Here is a 19,494-nt window from a genome sequence, read left to right on the forward strand (position 1 = left end):
GGGCCAGCCAGTGTCGCATGACACTGCAGCCCCCCCCCCACCCCCACACACACACCGGAGGTAGCCAGAGCATTGTGGAACTGCTCGGGGTAAGGGGAAGCCCCACTCATTTGGTGTCAGAGGTGTTGACAGTATCCGAAAGCAGGTGTGTTCCTGTAGGTCAGCATTTCATTAAAAATAGTGACAACAGCATAGAGATAACTAGAGGAGGAGGGTTCCAGAGAGGGAGGTAGAAGGTATCCCCAATGCCTCATCCTGAGCCTGGTGCCTCACCCGGCCCGGAAGTGACCTGGGGCTCCCTTTTCCTGGCACTGTGCCCGCCCCTGTCACCTGTCCAGCCACTGCCCTTAGGGGGCACGCCCCCTTCAGGCATGCTCACCTGCCTGGGGTCTTCTCTACACTCCGGCTTCAGCTAAAAACAATAGGCTGCCTTTGTAATGACTGTGAGAATTAAACCAAGCATTCATCCTGCATATAAGGCTCCCTGGGTCTTAGCTATCTCTCATTAGCTAAGCTGGCAGAATACGGAAATGAGCAAGGAATGTTTTGGCTGGAATTTATGGAGAGAAGGCGATTGGAAGGCTGCAGCGATGCAGCTGGGATTCATCTCGATGTAGGAGAGAGAGGAAGCGAGTGCCGTCGGAGAACAGGCTACCGCGCACACGGCTGCAGGTTGCAGTGTCCTGGAGAAGCGACGTGGGACTCTCCACTTGGAAGGCTCCGCCCTGAGAACACGGCACTGGGAGGACAGGGCAAGCGGCCTGAACATGTGGACACTTGGGGTGGGTTTTTGGTGCAGCCATTAAGGTGCATCTTGGAGGGGGTTGGCGCTGTGGGTAAAGCTGCTGCCTGCAGTGCTGGCATCCCATATGGGTGCCGGTTCAAGTCCCGGCTGCTCCACTTCCCATCCAGCTCTCTGCTATGGCCTGGGAAAGCAGTGGAAGATGGCCCAAGTCCTTAGGGCCCTCCACCCACGTGGGAGACCTGGAGGAAGATCCTGGCTCCTGGCTCCTGGCTCCTGGCTCCTGGCTCCTGGCTCCTGGCTTCGGATCAGCACAGCTCTGGTCATTGCAGCCATCTGGGGAGTGAACCAGTGGATGGAAGACCTCTCTCTCTCTCTCTCTCTCTCTGTCTCTGCCTCTCTCTAACTCTGCCTTTCAAATAAATAAATCTTTTTTTAAAGATGCATCTTGGGCCGGCGCCATGGCTCACTAGGCTAATCCTCCGCCTAGCAGCGCCGGCACACCGGGTTCTAGTCCCGGTCGGGGCGCCGGATTCTATCCCAGTTGCCCCTCTTCCAGGCCAGCTCTCTGCTGTGGCCAGGGAGTTCAGTGGAGGATGGCCCAGGTGCTTGGGCCCTGCACCCCATGGAAGACCAGGAAAAGCACCTGGCTCCTGGCTCCTGCCATCGGATCAGCGCGGTGCGCCGGCCGCAGCGCGCCGGCCGCGGCAGCCATTGGAGGGTGAACCAACGGCAAAGGAAGACCTTTCTCTCTGTCTCTCTCTCTCACTGTCCACTCTGCCTGTCAAAAAATAAAAATAAAATAAAATAAAATAAAATAAAATAAAATAGATGCATCTTGGGCATCTGAATACTCAAGTGCCTTGGTTTGAGCCCCAGCTCTGCTCCCAGCTCCGACTTCCTGAAAATGCACACCCTGGGAGGTAGCAGCCAAAGGCTCAAGTGGCTGAGCCTTCTCCCCAAGCGGGAGACCTGGCCCAGCCCCAGCTGTTGCAGGCATTTGGAGAGTGACCCAGCGAATGGAAACGCTTTCTCTCTGTGTCCCTTTCAAATAAGTTTTAAAAGCAATATGGAGGCTGCATTGGTCTTTAAACCATCGACCAGAATATCAGAGGTAACTGGTGTTAAATGGCTGCTATCTAAGACTGAAGCAAATGTCCTTCAACTCTTCTGCAGTGCAGATAAAAGACAGCCCTCCAGAACCACAGCACGTCAGGCCAAGGTGCACACATTTCCAGCCTCAGCAACTGCTTCAGATCAAGACCCCTCTTGCTGTTACTGGGGATTTTTTTAAAAAGATTTATTTATTTATTTGAAACTCCAAGTTACACAGGAAGAGAGAGAAAGAGAGAATGAGAGAATCTTCCATCTGCTGGTTCACTCTCCAAATGGCCGCAATGGCCGGAGCTGAGCCGATCCGAAGCCAGGAGCCAGGAGTTTCTTCTGGGACTCCCACATGGGTGCAGGGACCCAAGCAGTTGGGCATCTTCTACTGCTTTCCCAGGCCACAGTAGAGAGCTGGATGGGAAGTGGAGCAGCCAGGTCTCAAACTGGCACCCCTATGGGATGCCGGCACCGCAGGTGGTGGCTTTACCCGCTATGCCACAGTGCCGGCCCCTAGGGGCTTTTTAAATGCAGCCCCTCACGAGTTCTCAGGAATAGTTGTGGGGAACTGCTGTCCACTGGCATTGACTGCGTGTCAGGCATTGAACTTCATCAGAGCCATGTGGTCCTCATTTAGCACCAGACAAAGCAGGAAGGGGAACCTGGCACACTCATGCTCATCTACGCATCCACGCTGGGACCGGAAGCTCACCGGGAAGGAAGGAGGCCCGGCGCTCTACTCATCGGACATGACAGGAGGTCACGGCTGGCCCAGACGGCTGCTGGCCTCAGCACACCCCATCCAGCAGCGCCTTGAAGAACGGTCTCTTACAGACTGCTCTGGCTTTACTCAGGGCACCAGCCTGCGCCTGCGGCTCTGGGTTCTGATGCCTCTGGGAGAGGCATCGAAGCTGGAGAGAGGGCTCACCCGGACCCCTGGGGCTGCCCTCTGCCGTTGTCACCCCTGTCCTGCTCTCTTCTGGGGTCACGGGGATCCGCTGGGCCTCTGCGCACTCTGGCCCGGAAGTCTGACCCTCTCTTGCCAAATCAGTGGTTTCAGAGATGTGCAGATGTGCAGCTGAGCGGTCAGCGGTCACGTCCGCGTCCTCCTCCACACATCCCTGCTCTCTCAGGCATGTCACCGACCTGGGGAGTCTCCCGGACGCCTGTGAGTGCCGTTCACGGCTGCTCCGTGCCTGGTGATCTGCCCCTTTCTGTGGGGAGGCACTGTTAGGGTACCAGACCGAGACGTCAGTACTACGGCTTGTTCTCTTGAAGCAGCCGCTATCCGCTATCCGTAGCTGGATTCTGGGGGAACATGCAACAATGTTTTTACTGAACAACATTTCAATCCACTCTCCCCACGCGCCTAGACAACTGCTGTATTTGTTATGTGATGTTGCGTGATACCTCCCCATCAATGCTCTTCGTAATGGAACACGTTTCTGGGATTTGGTTTCCTATGTAAGTCACGGTTAGAAACATTTACATTTTAAACTTGTTATTTTTCTTTTCATTTCCTTCGAAATGTAGAGAGAAAAAGAGACAGATGGAGAGCTTCTGTCCAATTGGCACTTCCCAAATGCCCACAACAGCTGGGGCTGGGCCAGACTGAAGTGAGGAGCCAGGACTCCATCCGGGTCTCTCATGCGGGTGGCATGGGCCCAGCTCCTTGAGCTGTCACCTGCTGCTCCCCTCCCCCACAGTGTGCATTCGCAGGAAGCTGGAATCAGAAGCAGAGCCAGGACTTGAACTTCAGCATTCTGACACAAGATGCAGGCAGGTATCCCAAAGAGCATCTTAGACGGCCGGGCCGACCTCCTGCCCCAGAAACACTCTAACCCATTTTCCCTCTTTGAAACTATTTGCTCAGGCTCAGCCTCCCAAGTGGAAAACACTGGCTCAGCCTAATACGCTCATTACTATGTTTTCAGGAAAACGGAGCTGACAGGCTCTTATTTTAAAGTATTCCTGCTCATAGGAATATCTAAATTAGCAAGCTGAGGGGGCAAACTTTGAACTTATAAAGTGTTAGAACTACTAATTCCAAAATTTCTAGTGGTGACAACAAGCAGGGAATATACTTTTTTACAAAACCAAGACACACTGAAAAGATAATCTCTTTTTTTTTTAATTTTTTTGACAGGCAGAGTGGACAGTGAGAGAGAGACAGAGAGAAAGGTCTTCCTTTTGCCGTTGGTTCACCCTCCAATGGCCGCCTCAGCCGGCACGCTGCAGCCGGCGCACCATGCTGATCCGATGGCAGGAGCCAGGTGCTTCTCCTGGTCTCCCATGGGGTGCAGGGCCCAAGCACTTGGGCCATCCTCCACTGCCTTCTTGGACCACAGCAGAGAGCTGGCCTGGAAGAGGAGCAGGCGGGACAGAATCCGGCGCCCCAACCGGGACTAGAACCTAGGGTGCTGGTGCCGCAGGCGGAGGATTAGCCTAGTGAGCCGCGGCGCCAGCCTAAGCAAATGTTATTAATGATGAGCTGGTTATGCACTTATTAGGAAAGGACTTGGGCCATATTCCACTGCTTTCCCAGGCCACACCAGAGAGCTGGATCAGAAGAGGAGCAGCTGGGACTCAAACCAGCGCCCATATGGGATGCCGGGACTGCAGGCTGGGGCGTTAACCCACTGCACCACAGTGCCACAGCTCCTGTTACACAGGACGGAGGGTGAGGGCGTAAGTGGCGGGCTGAGCAGCGGTGCACACAGCTCTGCGTAGGGGATCCGTGTGAAGGGGCAGCCTGATGGCACCGAGTGAATCTCACAGGCCACGGACGGCACAACCAGACCAGGATTGGGTGAAGAAGGTGGCAAGGGGCCGGGCACCAGTTCATGGCCAGAGTGTAGAGCTACAAGTGCAGTTTCCCAGGGGGGACCCAGGGTGGGGGTGGGGGACAGTGGCAGGAAGCAAGTTCCAGAACCTGAGAGGGTGAGTGACCTCTGGCCAAGGGACACAAGCAGTCACGGTGACCCCACGGGGAGGAAGCAGGGAACAAATAAGCTACACCCTGTTCTCCTTTCTCCCTCCGGCCTCCGATGCAGAGCCTGGCAGACACAGGGGCCATCCAGGCCAGAGAGGTGGGGAGTGAGGCTGGGGGGCGCCCACCACACCTACATAGGCAGCCTGTGGGGAGGAAGGGGGCTGCGCTGGAGGAGCTTTTTAGTCATCCTTCTGATATTGCTAAACACGGACTCTCCCATTCACGCTTCAGGCCCGGGGTAGACCAGCTGACCATGAATTCGCTCCCAAGGGGGCCAGCCGCAGAGCCTGGTGTTGTGTGGGGCTGCTTCCCTTTGCCCAGGATTGTCCCAGGCTGTCCCCACAGCATGTAAGCCTGGTGCCGAACACCCCACACTGGTTGGAGGCATTGCTGTAGGACCCCCCCCCCAAGCGGAGTCCACTTGCTGGACACCCAGAAAGCCAATCTCTGACATCGGGGTGGTGGGAGAAAGCCCGTGTTTATAGCAAAGCACAGAGCAAGGAGGGCAGCTGTGGCTTAGTTCCCGGCTCCCCAGGGAGTTAGGGGTGCAGGCTCTTAGATACTGAAACCAGGGCCGAGAGCTGTGTGATCCACTCGTGTCCAAGCTCCTGGTTGGTCAGCAGTGCTCATCACCTTCCTCTGATTGGTCGGTGACGCCGGGCTCTTTAGGGAGTTAACGTGGCCAGGTGAGCTCCAGTTAGTCTTGGGGGCCACGTGTGTGTGGCAATGACATTCTGCCCGGACCTGGAATTCCTGTGCACAAATCGCCCTAGGACAAACTGGCCCTCAAGGTTCCTATCTGCTGGAGAAGCAAATGACTCCTTGAGTCTGCTGACGAGAACCCTGGCAGGCCGGCTGGATACTTCCTTTGGATAAAGGACAGGCAAGGACACCTTGGGTTAAGGAGGACAGACAAGAGGCTGGGTCTTTGCTTTTGCATGGTAGGGGTTTGGTTTCAGGCCCACGGTCTCCACATGCCGCCATCCTCAGCGTGCAGGTTCTGCCTCCTGGGGGTACCAGCCACAACCCAGGCAGGCAGCACGGGGAGGGACAGGGCCAGCCCAGGGCTTCAGGAAGCCTCGCTAGCTAACTGCCACGCACACCCTGGCGCCAGAGTGAGCCACGTGGCCACCTGAACCATCCCACAACACTACTCTTCTCTCCAGGGGAGAATGGTTACATGCAGGCAGCAGTGTCGGCGGCGGCTGTGTTCCCTGACACGGCCCTCCGGGAGCTGGCTTCCATCAGAAAGCTTCCCCCACTCACTCCTGATTAACAAGACAAGACGGGGAACGTCCTCTCTCAGACAGAGCTAAGGTCCTCGTGCAGAGCCTGTCCCTGGGGAAGCAGGACACCTGCACACATCAAGTACAAGGCAGCTCCCACATGCTGGGACTCAGCTTTCCTCATTAACTTGGTAGACAAAACACACGTAAATGAAAAACCACTGAAAGAGCTACAAAGTTGTGGCCTCTCGTTTCTATGTACGCCACTTGAGGTTTAAAGTCTGTCTGTTTAAAGGATTTGGAACACTCACGTATGCTTTTGGAAAAAATAATCTTTTTGAAAGGAAGAGGGGGAGAGGGAGGGGTGTGTGTGTGTGTGTGTGTGGTGGGGGTCTCCCATCTGCTGGTTCATTCCTCAAATGCTTCCAACAGTGGGAGCTGGGAAGCCAGGCCTCAGGAATGCAGTCTGGGTCTCACATGGGTGGCAGAGATCCAGCTCCTGGAGCCATCACCTACTGCTTCCCAGGGCACGCACTAGCAGGGAGCTGGCTGCAGACTGGGACTGAAGCCCAGGCGCCCCAATATACCACGCAGGCGTCCCAAGCAGTGTCTTAACCACTGTACTGCTCCTTTAAGTGCAATTTTTAAGCAGTGATTTGAAATGTTTGATTTGGCTCCAAAACAGTAAAACATTCTTCTGTGTGTCACTAGTTGACAGGCATCTCCTGTTCCAGCCAGGTTAAGCCTGGACTGTCTACACTGTGCCCAGTGGAGCTGCTTCCGGAGTGCCTTTCTGCCCTTCGTCTTCACCATTCATAATGCGTGGGCCGGCTATGGCCCCTGATTGACAGATAAAGCAGGATGGGCTCCAGCAACCGAGGTGGCTCTTGGCTGTTCCCGCTGGGGTGGGTAGCAGGCACCAGACCCTGGGGACACAGGAGAGCCCTGTGGGGTGTGTGTCGGGGCAGGGGAGTAGCCAGACTAGCTGTGACCTTGACAAAGCACCTCCTGGGGTTCTCTCCCTGGACAAGTTAGTCCAGGCAGGACAGCCTTCCAGGGGCAGGGAAGGGTGGAGAGTGAATCTAGAGGGGCCAAAAGAAGATTCTGGCACAATGAGGCTAAACCCAGCCCTTCTGCACCCTGTCTCTCCTGAGGCCACAGGTTCTGGAGAGCTCTGCGTGCAGCAGCCTCAGGGGCCTCCCCCACACGGGGTCCCTTGCCAGCCCTGCCACCCACGCTCTGGATCGCCCTCTCTCAGCTGTACACTGTCGAGGAAGGACTTAACGCTGGTGTTGAGCTCAAGGGGAGAGAGGCAGTCTGAGAAGCTGGATGCCCGCCCGATACATGCTGGACATTCCTGCCACTGACCCCACATGCATCCTGCACAGCTACACGAACGCTGCCCACGGAGTCCTTGCCAGTCTGGTCTCATCTCAACTGCGGGGTGCCATGGATTTGCCACGAAATGCTTTGAGAGCTTTGTCTAAGAAACGGGAGACCTCGTGATATAAACTATTTATCTGGGCATAGTTCATGGATGTGAAAACTGTAGTATCATGCCTTCCCTACACAGATCTATAGGCTTAGAAAATACAGCATGGGCTAAATGCAAAAACAAAGAAACATAATTCAGTAATGAGTTTTGTTTTCCCTAAGATTTATTTATTTATTTGAAAGTCAGTTTGAGAGAGAGAGAGAGAGAGGTCTTCCATCTGCTGGTTCACTCTCCAATTGGCCACAAAGGCCGGCACTGTGCCGACCCAAAGCCAGGAGCCAGCAGGTTCTTCCAGGTCTCCCACGCGGGTGCAGGGGCCCAAGGACTTGGGCCATCTTCTACTGCTTTCCCAGGCCATAGTAAACCAAAGTTTACTTTCCAAATGCCTACACCAGCCCTGGAGGCCCAGGCCACAGCCAAGAGCCAGGAACTCAATCCAGGTCTCACATGTGCAGGGCAGGAGCCCAGTTCCCTGCGTCATCACTGCTGCCACCCAGGGTTTGCGTTCGCAGGAAGCTGGGATGAGGAGCTGGTGCCAGGACTCGAACCAAGGGACTCCAAGGTGGGACTTGAGGATTTTAACCACTAGGCTGAAAGGGCCCTTCCTAAATAAATTTAGCATCTCCTCCTTTTTAAAAATAATTCACCTGTACAACATCTTATCTTTCTGCCATTTTGAAAAAATGATTTTTTTGATAATTTTATAAAAGACATCAGTGACTTTCCATGCAGGTTTTTTTTTTTTTTTTTAAGATTTATTTTATTTATTTGAAAGACAGAGTTACAGAGTGAAGTAGAGAGAGAGAGAGAGAGACTTTCCATTTGCTGGTTCACTCCCCAAATGGCCTCAACATCTGGAGCTGTGCCTATGGGAAGCCAGGAGCCAGGAGCTTCTTCCAGGTCTCCCACATGGGCGCAGGGGCCCAAGGACTTGGACCATCTTCTACTGCTTTCCCAGGCCATAGTAGAGAGCTGGATCGGAAGTGGAGCAGCCAGGACTAGCACCGGCGTCCATATGGGATGCTGGCTCTGCAGGCCGTGGCTTTAACTTGCTGTGCCACAGCGCTGGTCCCTCCATGCAGGTTTAAGACAATTTTGACAAAGCTGTAGCAAACAGCCTATTTCAGGTAGCTCCTCCAACGTATCAGCACAAGGCCATACAGAATTAATTTCTGATTGTAAAAATCACCTTCACTTATCCTCGAAGTCTTTGTTGTTCTCATGTTCCCGGCATCTGATCTTCTGCTGTCTATCTACAGGGATATTTTGTTTTCCCTCGTGTTTTCAACTACTTTTCCTGCTTTTAGGAGCTGTTTCCTTGGCATTTTCTGAACTGTCACAGTTAATACAAAATGGAGCGCTGTGACTCTCTGGTATCACCAGTGCTTCTGCTCAGCTCTCCCATCTCCACCTCAAGCTCCAAGCCCCCCCGATTCTCAGCTCTCACTCACAGAGGTCAGAAGCCTTACCCGCACACTTACTACTAAACTACTGTTTTCCCACACTTCATCCTTTTGAAGGATTTTAAATCTCACTATAAACTTATTTATAACTATTTAAATTTATGCTTAGGAGGTTTCACTGTTTACGGTCGTCTTTTGGAATGAGGCTGATTTAAAAACTCAGTGATCCTTCAACTTAGGTTAAAGTCTTAAAGCCGTTGCTTTTCTTGAGAAAAGCACATAAGTGGTGTAATTTCTGAACACTTGGCATGCCTGGGAATGTCTCTCCTGGTGTCTTCGCTGGGTAAGAAATCTTGGGTTAAAATTTTTTCTCTAGAACTTCCTATTAATTTCTTCTTTTTTTCTAAGTAACCGTATTTTGTTTTTTAAATTTTTCATGACGTGTCAAAATATAGAGTGCACTTTTCCGGAATACGATAAGCCTTTGATCTGCACTTGGGAGACTTTCATTTGGCCCCAGGGCTTTCCTCTGCTGAAGCAGCTGGCTGGAGAGCAGCCTGTGTGTAAGAGGGTGTAGGGTGAGGGGACCTGTAGGCAGTGAGAGGAAACCTTTCATGCAGGTTTTTAAAAATGGACAACCGGGGCCGGCGCCGCGGCTCACTAGGCTAATCCTCCGCCTGTGGCACCGGCACCCCGGGTTCTAGTCCTGGTTGGGGCGCCGGATTCTGTCCCGGTGGCCCCTCTTTCAGGCCAGCTCTCTGCTGTGGCCAGGGAGTGCAGTGGAGGATGGCCCAAGTGCACCCCATGGGAGACCAGGATAAGCCGGAAAGCCCTGGCCTGCAGTGCCAGCATCCCATATGGGTGCTGGTTCTAGTCCCGCTTGCTCCACTTCCGATCCAGCTCCCTGTATGACTTGGGAAAGCAGAAGATGGCCCAACTCTTTGGGCCCCTGTACCCATGTTGGAGACCCAGAAGAGGCTCCTGGCTTCAGATTGGCTCAGCTCCAGCTGTTGCAGCCAATTGAGGAGTGAACCAGAGGAAGGAAGACCTCTCTAACTCTCTGTAACTCTTTCAAATAAGAAAAAAAAAAAAAAAAAAAAAAAAAAACTTAAAAAAATGGATAACCAAGCCGACAATGGCTGCTAATGTCCCCTCCTCATTTCACAAGTCAAGTCGTTCCTCTCGCTGCGCCCGCCATGGTGGGACCAATCAGGTCCCCCTGAGCACCACACGGGTGCTCGTGAACACAAGAAAACCAGCCCTAAATGCCTTCCGTGCTCCTGCGCCGTCCTGGCCCTACACGAAAGCTGCCTCACACTAGGCACTTGCCCAGAGTTGCCATCAGCTGCAGGGGGACTGAGTAAGAGGGAAGCTAAGCTGCAGGGGAGACTCAGGGCCCGAACCCTCCACGGCTCCCATCTCTGCGGCCCTCTCTGCACTCCTGGTCCCCAGTGGGTCAGAGCTTTCTCCTCTCCCTCTGGTCACTCAATACACGTGCTTTTGCCTCATACCCCGGACTTCTCTATTTTCTACTGTGCGAAGTCAGGAGCCAGGTGATGCTCTCCCAACGCAACAAGGGCCAAAGTGTGGAGAAAATAAACTGACGTGCAATGGAACAGGGATGCAGTCGTGTCCCAGGTGCCCTGCCCGTCCTTTCTCTCGAGGATCCCCTGCCTTGAGGTGGGGTACGGATGGCCCGACAAGGTCAAAATCACCTATGCTTCTCCCACAGTGAGAACCCTGACAGCCAGTGCTGTCTGGAGGGGTTTGGTTAGGGGAATGCCACATCTGAACGTGCCCCAGCCAGACTTTCCCAGAAGAGGGGGCGGACGGCCACTCGTCCGCGAAAGCCCACCCGAATGCTCCGGCACTCTTACGGAGCCGTCTGCCTGGCCTATCCAGTTTGTCTCTTCACTTTTTTCAATAAACGATGCTACAATTACCTTCTCTGCCACACAGTTCAGCGTTGAGAGAACAAGTTCCTGGGGTTCAAGCCAGCGGTTCTAATCCCACTCTTTTTTTTTTTTTTAAAGATTTATTTATTTATTTAAAAGAGTTACACAGAGAGAGGAGAGGCAGAGAGAGAGAGAGAGAGAGACAGAGAGGTCTTCCATCTGCTGGTTCACTCCCCAGATGGCTGCAATGGCCGGAGCTGCACCTATCCGAAGCCAGGAGCCAGGAGCTTCTTCCGGGTCTCCCACATGGGTGCAGGGCCCCGAATGCTTGGGCCATCTTCTACTGCTTCCCCAGGCCATAGCAGAGAGCTGGACTGGAAGAGGAGCAGCCAGGACTGGAACCGGTGCCCATATGGGATGCCAGCACTGCAGGCCAGGGCGTTAACCCTGTGCCGCATCGCCGGCTCCCTCTCTCAATATGGCTTCTGCACCATCCGCTCTGCCCTCTTCTTCAGAAGCAGCCCAGGCCCCGGGGCCCTGCGGAGGCGCCGGGTCTCTGACCCACTTGCTGTCTCCCACCGGCTTCCTGGGCAGCGAGTTTCGTTTGTCCTCGCGACATTACGGTCTGAAGACGGACGTTTCTGCTGGTTTCCAACGTCCATTTTGCTCCTGCCAGAAGCTCCCACGCACCTCACTACATTCACCTCACCCTCTTGCTCTTGTTCCTGCTTCACAAGCTCTCCTATATTCCTTTCAAGTAGCGCGGCGGTATCCCAACACTTATTTCTAGATCCTGAAACGGATAGCTACACATTGATTACGTGTAATTTTACAACTCTTTTCTCTGTTCCCTGGTATTCTGTCCCAAGTCCCAAGTTTCATCCCTCCACCATCCCGAGATCTCACCTCTGGCCTCAGCACGCATCACTGGCTGCACTAAGACATACTTACGGTAATGGGACTAGGAAATCTTTATTTTTCAATTTTTAAAAAATCTTACATTGTCCTTCTATACTTCAGTAATAAATTATTTTGAAAAAATACAAATTCTTTCTCTAAAGTAAACCATGATTAGCACAAAAGAAATTTATAATGTATATCTAAGATAAATAGAGTTATGATATTAAGATAGTTAAAAAATACTCATCTTCCAAAATCAGGAATTCTAATACATTAAGAAAACAGAATGATGACATATTTAACTCTGTTCCCAAATAAGCACCAATTTATTCCAAATAATCACATAATTTTAAGATAGAATCTTCCTAAAATACTTTTACAAAAAGTAACTCTAGTTTCATAAATTCTAGAAATGCCATCTTGTATTTTAATACTACCTTAGTTGAACTGAACATTCAAAAATTCCATAGCTTCCAGAGAGTTCATTTAAAAAGTTGAAAAAAAAATCTGTCTTTCATGATAAGTGATGCTAGTGATAACTTTACTTGGCAGAATTTTCGTGACTTTGGTGATTTCTAACTTTTGATAAACAACACACATATAATAAATATATTTCTTAAAAAAATAAGCCAGTCTAGTGGCTTGCGTTGGAGGGCACAGCATTGCATTTTGTTAAACCCAAATTGAACAGAGTTGAATTCAGGTTAATGCAGAGAAAGGCATGCTCTGGATGTGTTGTCCTTTGTATTTCCTGAAGCATCAGGTGAATTGTAAACAGTTCAAAGAGCTTCTTGTTACTCCTGTAAAAGATTAAAACGCACATTATTCAATCACATATTCACAGGAAGCTTATAAGGACATGGCGAGACAATTTACAGGTGAGTGTGAGGAAGCGGCATCTGTCTTTAAAAGTAGTGGGGAAACAGCTAACTAAAGGATTAAGATACTGAGACAGAGAAAATACATTTTCTAAGACAGCCCTGAAATAGAAAAGCATTCAAGGAAAAAAAGAGATGTCTTGTAACCCTGGAAACTGCATCCTAGAGTTTGATCAATCTTCCTTTTTTCTCATCGGTAGAAAATGCTGAATATTTATAGACATTTTATTTTAAGTGAGCTGGGCTTTTCATTTAAAGTGGTGGAATGTGGGTTTACCTTTTGACATAGCTCCAAAATACCTTTCAACAATCCTGTAATAACCAGTCACTAATTTCATTTTCTGATTAGTAACAATATCTTATAGCATATTTCTTCTTTCCTTGGCTAGGTTTAAAGAAATTATCAACTCCCTTTATGTACATCCATCTGACACAAAAGGGCTTACATCTTTCTGGTTTTAAAAATGTATTTTTCAGGGCTGGTGCTGTGGCTCACTTGGTTAATCCTCTGCCTGCAGCGCCGGCATCCCATATGGGCCCTGAGTTCAAGTTCCGGTTGCTCCACTTCCAGTCCAGCTCTCCGCTGTGGCCCCAGAGGGCAGGAGGATGGCCCAAGTGCTTGGGCCCCTGCACCTGCATGGGAGACCAGGAGGAAGCACCTGGCTCCTGGCTTTGGATCAGTGTAGCTCTGGCCATAGAGGCCTTTTGAGGGGTGAACCAACAGAAGGAAGACCTTTCTGTCTCTCTCTCTCACTGTCTAACTCTGTCAAATAAATAAAAATAAAAATGTATTTTTCTTGAACATCAACTATTCCCAACCCTCCAGAGTTCAAGCTTTGTTCTGGCTCTTTATCTGAGCTTGAAATGAACCTGAGCTATAAAACACACCACAGAGAGCAAAACATTTTGGTCCAAGGATATACTTGCAGTTTGGGCCTACTTGTAAAAAATCTCATGAATTAACTGATACCAAGCCAAATTAATAATTTGGTGAAAATACAGCTGTAATTTGACAATGTTTTACTATAGTACTACACCTGGTACCAAGTAGAACATATGGAGCCATTAATATTTGTCTACAAATAATTTTAAGATATATTACATTTACTACTCAAGTCTACTGAGGCTTTGTGAAATATCTAAGTTCTCAATAATGGAAACCATGGATGATGGAATGTGCCAAGAATAGAAAGACTGAAACAAAAGCAAACTTCTGCTGTTATAAAAGTGAGGTGACACAGAAGGTGTCCAGATTTACCTCAAAGTAAACATTAGCCTATACCAGGAGTCACAGAAAATACACCTTAAAATCTACTTCCTGGATCTATAATTGAAAAACTAGTCATACCAATGTCTGAGTGGAGGAGAAGGGAGAAAGAGGAAACTTAGACAGTCCTCAATTTACACAATCACCAAATTAACAGGAATACGAAACCCGTAATAATTTCTTACAATAACCTAGTTACTAAAATAAAATCTCTCTGTCTGCCTCATTCGCATTCTCTAAACTCACTTCGGTAGATCAATAAGGAATTGCTAAGTGCACTGCTGTCATGCTTATTCTCACCAGCGATATTACAGAATGCCAGCGTGCAATGGTTGGTTCTGTCGTCACTGAGTTACTAAAACTGCCGTCAGCTTTATATGTTGTCTGTTGTACTGAAATTTCATTCAACTGATCGGAACAGAAACAATTAGACATTCTAACTCTACTACTAGATACAAAGATGTGATTATGATAATCATCTTTCAATACAAAACGTCAAATAAAAACTTCTTACTTGATTTTGGAAAGTTTCTGTAGAATAATACTGAGCTTTTCTAGTATCTGAAGATCAAGTTTAGGTGTCCGCAGCAGCACAGAGCAAGTACGGAAAAACGCAGAGTTGCTGCAGGCTTCCAGGAAGGGCTGCAAGGACTCTGTAAAACAGATCAACAGTGCTCACGCCAGAACAGCTGGAGAGGGACTGAGAACAGAACCAGAGCTATGTGGGGGATTTACAAACACTGGCTTGGATTTTCACTCTCTCAGACAAAAAATTGGGGGCAAAATACCTGAAAAATTAAAACATCTGTTGGCTCTTGCTGAACACTGCAAATAAAAAGATCTGATCTTTTTTTTTTTTTTTTTGCCTATCATCTAATTTCTATTAGACAAAATTTGGCAGAAATCACATTTGAAAGAGGGAAAGTAATTTTTTTCCAGTAAGTTCATAACCATAAACTCAATTTAGATAATTAGTAACAAGAACTTTTGTTGTTGAAGTAGTAACTTTTTTAAAAACAATGATTAGCTCCCCTTCACATATAACCCTGGGTAAAGGTACGGTAAACAAACCCAGTACACAGTTGTCTAATTCAAGTAAGGTCTAAACATAGCTCACGAAGTCACGTGTACATGCCCATGTCAGTTACACCGCATCTTCTAAAATACTGAGAATTTAGCTAATAGACAGGTTACAAATAATCTACAGATAAACTTATATTTGTGGAAATTTCAAGCAGCTTCATTAAGTAGTATTAGACAGTTTTCTTATTTCAAGTCCTGTGACACAGGATTCATGTGAACTGTGTATGAGAAAGCTTTCTGTTGTACGGCTAACACAACTGAATCAGTGCGTAGGGAATAAGTCAAGTCAAGACCGGAAAGATCACTTGGGATTCTTAACATCCTATAATCTAAAGCACACAAGAAAGTTATGATGGTCGTTTGTCTATATCATTTGTCTAAATCAGATCTTGCCATGAACAAAATACACACATTTAAAAGTTATTTACTAAGTACCAAAGGAAATCCTATTTATTGCTAAATAAAAGTTAACTTCTGGGGCTGGCACTGTGGCGTAGTGGGCAAAGCCACCACCTGCGGCACCGGCATTCCATATGGGCACCAGTCTGAATCAGGGTTTGAGTACTGGCAGCTCCCTGCTAACAGCCTGGGAAAGCTGCAGAAGATGGCCCAAGTGGTTGGACCCCTGCCACCTACATGGGAGACATGGAAAAAACTCCTGGCTGCTGGCTCTGGTCAGCCCAGCACTGCCCATTGTGGCCATTTGGGGAGTGAACCAGCACCTAGAAGATCTCTCTGTCTCTTCTTCTCTAATTTTGCCTTTCAAGTAAATAAATCTTAAGACAAAAAAAAAAAGTGAATTTCCTCATATGACTCCATTGGAAAAATGCCAGGACCACCAAAGATTTTAACTTATCAGCACATGTAAAAAGTGAATTTAACAAAAGTCTTTTAGAAGTAAGAGGCTCAGTGGCTTCAGTTCCAATCGCTCTAAAGCTGGAAGAGACATAAGATAGAGGAGAAAAGTAGTTCTGAGATTCTCGTGTGCGTTAAGTTCAACTAAAGTCGAAAAACTGCAGTTTTAACATTTTTCCAATACTTCAATGTTCCAATTTGTTACATGTTTTCAGTTTAGAAGAATTTCAATGTGAATAAATGCGGTGCTATAGAGCGAATGTTTTCTCCAGAATTCTTTCCTAAGAGCCTTCCCTCTAAGCGATGTATCAAGAGGTGGGTTCTGGGGAGTGACTGGGTCTGAAGGAAGAATGACAGAGTCTGTGCCCTTCCCCACGCGAGGACTCAGCACCGAGGCACCACCTCTCAGACTCTGAATCCCTGGCACCCTGACTCTGGGTTTCCCAGCCTTTAGAATGGGGACAGCAGGCTAATTCTGTAGTCACAGTCTGAACGAATCAAATTACAGCTCTCTGTAAGGGGACCTCAGAGAGCTGACTCACTCTCTCTTCAGCCTGTGTGGATGTAGGAAGAAGCTGCAACCCAAAGGAAGCCTACGTAAGAACGCAGCCAGGCCAGCACCCTGGTCTCAGAAGGAAGTAACAACAACAACAATAATGAAGAGGAAGAGAAAGAAAGCGGTCCAACACACTGGGTGTTATACACCTCTCCTAAACTCCATGTCACACTGGACACCTTTCCTAGCCTGACTTCCCTGATTTCCACATTGAAACAGAGATGGAAAAATGCTTGAGAATCTCTCCCCTAACACCTGCCCTAGGCATAGGGACCAAAAATTAAAACCCAACAGAAAACCCAGCAAAGACAGACGCTACACCTACAGGAACCAAACGCAAGCACAGAAACACAGAGAAAAACTCAACATCATGACCTTGACCAACGAACGGCAAATGCCTTAGGATGGGAACATGGAGGTCCAGGGGAAGCCTGGCGAGACCCCTAGGAATTCTCACTCCAGAGGAACAGTAACTGGCTATGCTTACTCTTCACCCTTCTGACTCGTGAGCTCAAGGAGATGTCAGAACTGCGTATTACACTAGAGTACTGTTATTCTGAAGCCGAAAGAATCTCTCCATCCGCGTAGTACGTCCACACCTCCCACCTTCCTAATTAGGTGAAATGAACTCCAACAAAGTATTTTGGGCAGAATCTGAGAAGTGCGAGCACAACCAGGAGAAGCTAACAAAGACTGCATGTCACCACTTGGCACCATTGTCTTGGAAAAACTGAGATAAATGGCTCTCAAACTCTAGCTCTGAAGGGGCAAAGGGGGGGGGGAACTGGACTTGGATATTATAGGAAGATGAGGTTTGAGGGGGTGGGCACTGGCAGGTATTTAAGAAGCTGCCTAGGGGGCCGGCGCTGTGGCATAGTGGGTAAAGCCACCTCCTGCGGTGCCAGCATCCCAAATGGACGCTGGTTCCAGTCCCGGCTGCTCCGCTTCTGATAAAGCTCTCTGTTACAGCAGAAGATGGCCCAAGTCCTTGGGTCCTAGTACCCACGTGAGAGACGCAGAAGAAGCTCCTGGCTTCGGATCGGCGCAGCTCTGGCTGTCATGGCCAGACCTCTTTCTGCCTGTCCTTCTCACTCTGTGTAACTCTTTCAAATAAAAAAATAAATAAATAAATCTTAAAAAAAAGACACTGCTTGGGCCACCCACTCCATTTTAGAATGTATCTGGGTTTCAGTCTCAGCTCCACTCCCAATTCCAGCTTCTTGCTAATGCCCATTATGTGCCTTGGGATAGCAGGTAAAGCTGCCGCCTGCAGTGCCAGAATCCCATATGGGCACCGGTTCTAGTCCTGGCTGCTCCTCTTCCGATCCAGCTCTCTGCTATGGCCTGGGAAAGCAGTAGAAGATGGCCTAAGTCCTTGGGCCCCAGCACCTGCATGGGAGACCCAGAAGCAGCTCCTGGCTTTGGATAGGTGCAGCTCTGGCCAATGCAGCCAACTGGAGAGTGAACCAGAGTATGGAAGACCTCTCTCTCTCTCTGTGCCTCTGCCTTTCTCACTCTGTAACTCTGCATTTCAAATAAACAAATATATAAATAAATTTTAAAAAAATTTAAAAAGCAGCTAGGCTCAAAGACAGCCAGGCCAGATAATCTAAACTCACATGGTCAAAACCAGGGAGGGGACAAGTAGAGCTCATCTCGTAAAGCACATGCTGACGGGGACATCGCTTGAGTGGTCTAACAATGGAGGGCCAACAGCCACACAGGGGATCCTGACAGGAGTCCCCCCCGCAATACCTGTGGGACTGGCCCGACAGCACCCCTCCACCCGGCCCGGAGACCCCAGCGATCTCTGTCAGCCTGGACACGCACTATCCTCCCAGGACCTCTGGCAAAAGTCTCCCTGGCAACGACCACCCCATCCTTCACTCAATCTGCCTATAAATCCACAATCAGAGGGAGCACCCAAGGGGTCCTGGAGGAGAGCAAAACAAAACTAAACAACCGCCTCCGGAGCTTTTTTCTCCGGAAGCCATTCTCACTTCCCTTGAGTATACTTTGCTTATTGTGATGAATCTTGCAGCCTATACTTCCTGTCTGTGTGGTCCTCATTCAATTCACTGTCTGAGATTCAAAGAACCTGTGCTCACACCCACAATGGTACCAGTGAGGGTCTAAAGACAGAAAGATTTACAAATCTTGTTCAATGCAAAAGCCTCATGCTTGCTCTCCCAAACACGCATCACCAGGCCCTTCTTCTATCGCAGGGCAGGGAGGCAGAGCATATGGGAGAGGAACAATTATAAAGTTATTTGAAATTCAGAACACAGAAATGGAGAAGCCACAGTTTTAATAACACTAGTCTCAGGCAATGAATATAATTGAGTGTAAAACTAATGAAAACTGGCCGGTGCCGTGGCTCACTAGGCTAATCCTCCACCTTGCGGCGCCGGCACACGGGGTTCTAGCCCCGGTCGGGGCGCCAGATTCTGTCCCGGTTGCCCCTCTTCCAGGCCAGCCCTCTGCTGTGGCCAGGGAGTGCAGTGGAGGATGGCCCAAGTGCTTGGGCCCTGCACCCCATGGGAGACCAGGAGAAGCACCTGGCTCCTGCCATCGGATCAGCGCAATGCGCCGGTCGCAGCGCGCCAGCCATGGCGGCCTTTGGAGGGTGAACCAACGGCAAAGGAAGACCTTTCTCTCTGTCTCTCTCTCTCACTGCCCACTCTGCCTGTCAAAAAAAAAAAAAAAAAAAAAAAAAAAACTAATGAAAACTAATCTGAATCAAATATGCAAAACACAATATGAAAATATAAACTGCAACAATGAAAAATGAACAATATAACTTCAGCAAAAAGTAAAAGAAGAGGAGACGGAAGGCACAACAGCTGGCTGGGAGTCCATTACTATTGCTGAAACTGACACAGCATAAACAGAGACAGAACATTAAAAATGGTCAAAATGGACAATTTTGGGTACTGCCGCCTGCAACACCAGCATCCCACATGGGTGCTGGTTCAAGTCCTGGCTGCTGTTCCATATCTGATTCAGCTCCCCGCTAAAGTGCCTGGGAAAGCAGTGGAGGATGGTCCAAATGCTTAGGCCCCTACCTCCCACGTGGGAGACCTGGATGGAGTTCCTGG

The 19,494-nt window shown here is 49.4% G+C and overlaps 1 protein-coding gene across 11 annotated transcripts in view; it reads right to left on the reverse strand.

The window, feature by feature from the left end:
• Positions 1-11,807: 11,807 nt before the first annotated feature.
• CCDC138 (coiled-coil domain containing 138) overlaps positions 11,808-19,494 on the reverse strand; it is a 65,425-nt gene continuing 57,738 nt past the window's right edge. For 7 of the 11 annotated variants that reach the window (XM_070068670.1, XM_017339180.3, XM_070068676.1 and 4 more), the window contains 2 exons: positions 14,417-14,555; positions 12,061-12,557 (listed from right to left, as the gene is read on the reverse strand). In XM_070068670.1, the coding sequence (XP_069924771.1) occupies positions 12,392-12,557; positions 14,417-14,555 (305 nt within the window). In that variant the 3' untranslated portion in view covers positions 12,061-12,391. Of the gene's footprint in view, positions 12,558-14,416; positions 14,592-19,494 lie in introns of all 11 variants that reach the window. The other 4 variants (XM_070068672.1, XM_070068674.1, XM_070068675.1 and 1 more) reach the window with 2 other exon arrangements.

This window comes from Oryctolagus cuniculus, chromosome 2 (assembly GCF_964237555.1).
Source record: "Oryctolagus cuniculus chromosome 2, mOryCun1.1, whole genome shotgun sequence".
Taxonomy (NCBI): domain Eukaryota; kingdom Metazoa; phylum Chordata; class Mammalia; order Lagomorpha; family Leporidae; genus Oryctolagus; species Oryctolagus cuniculus.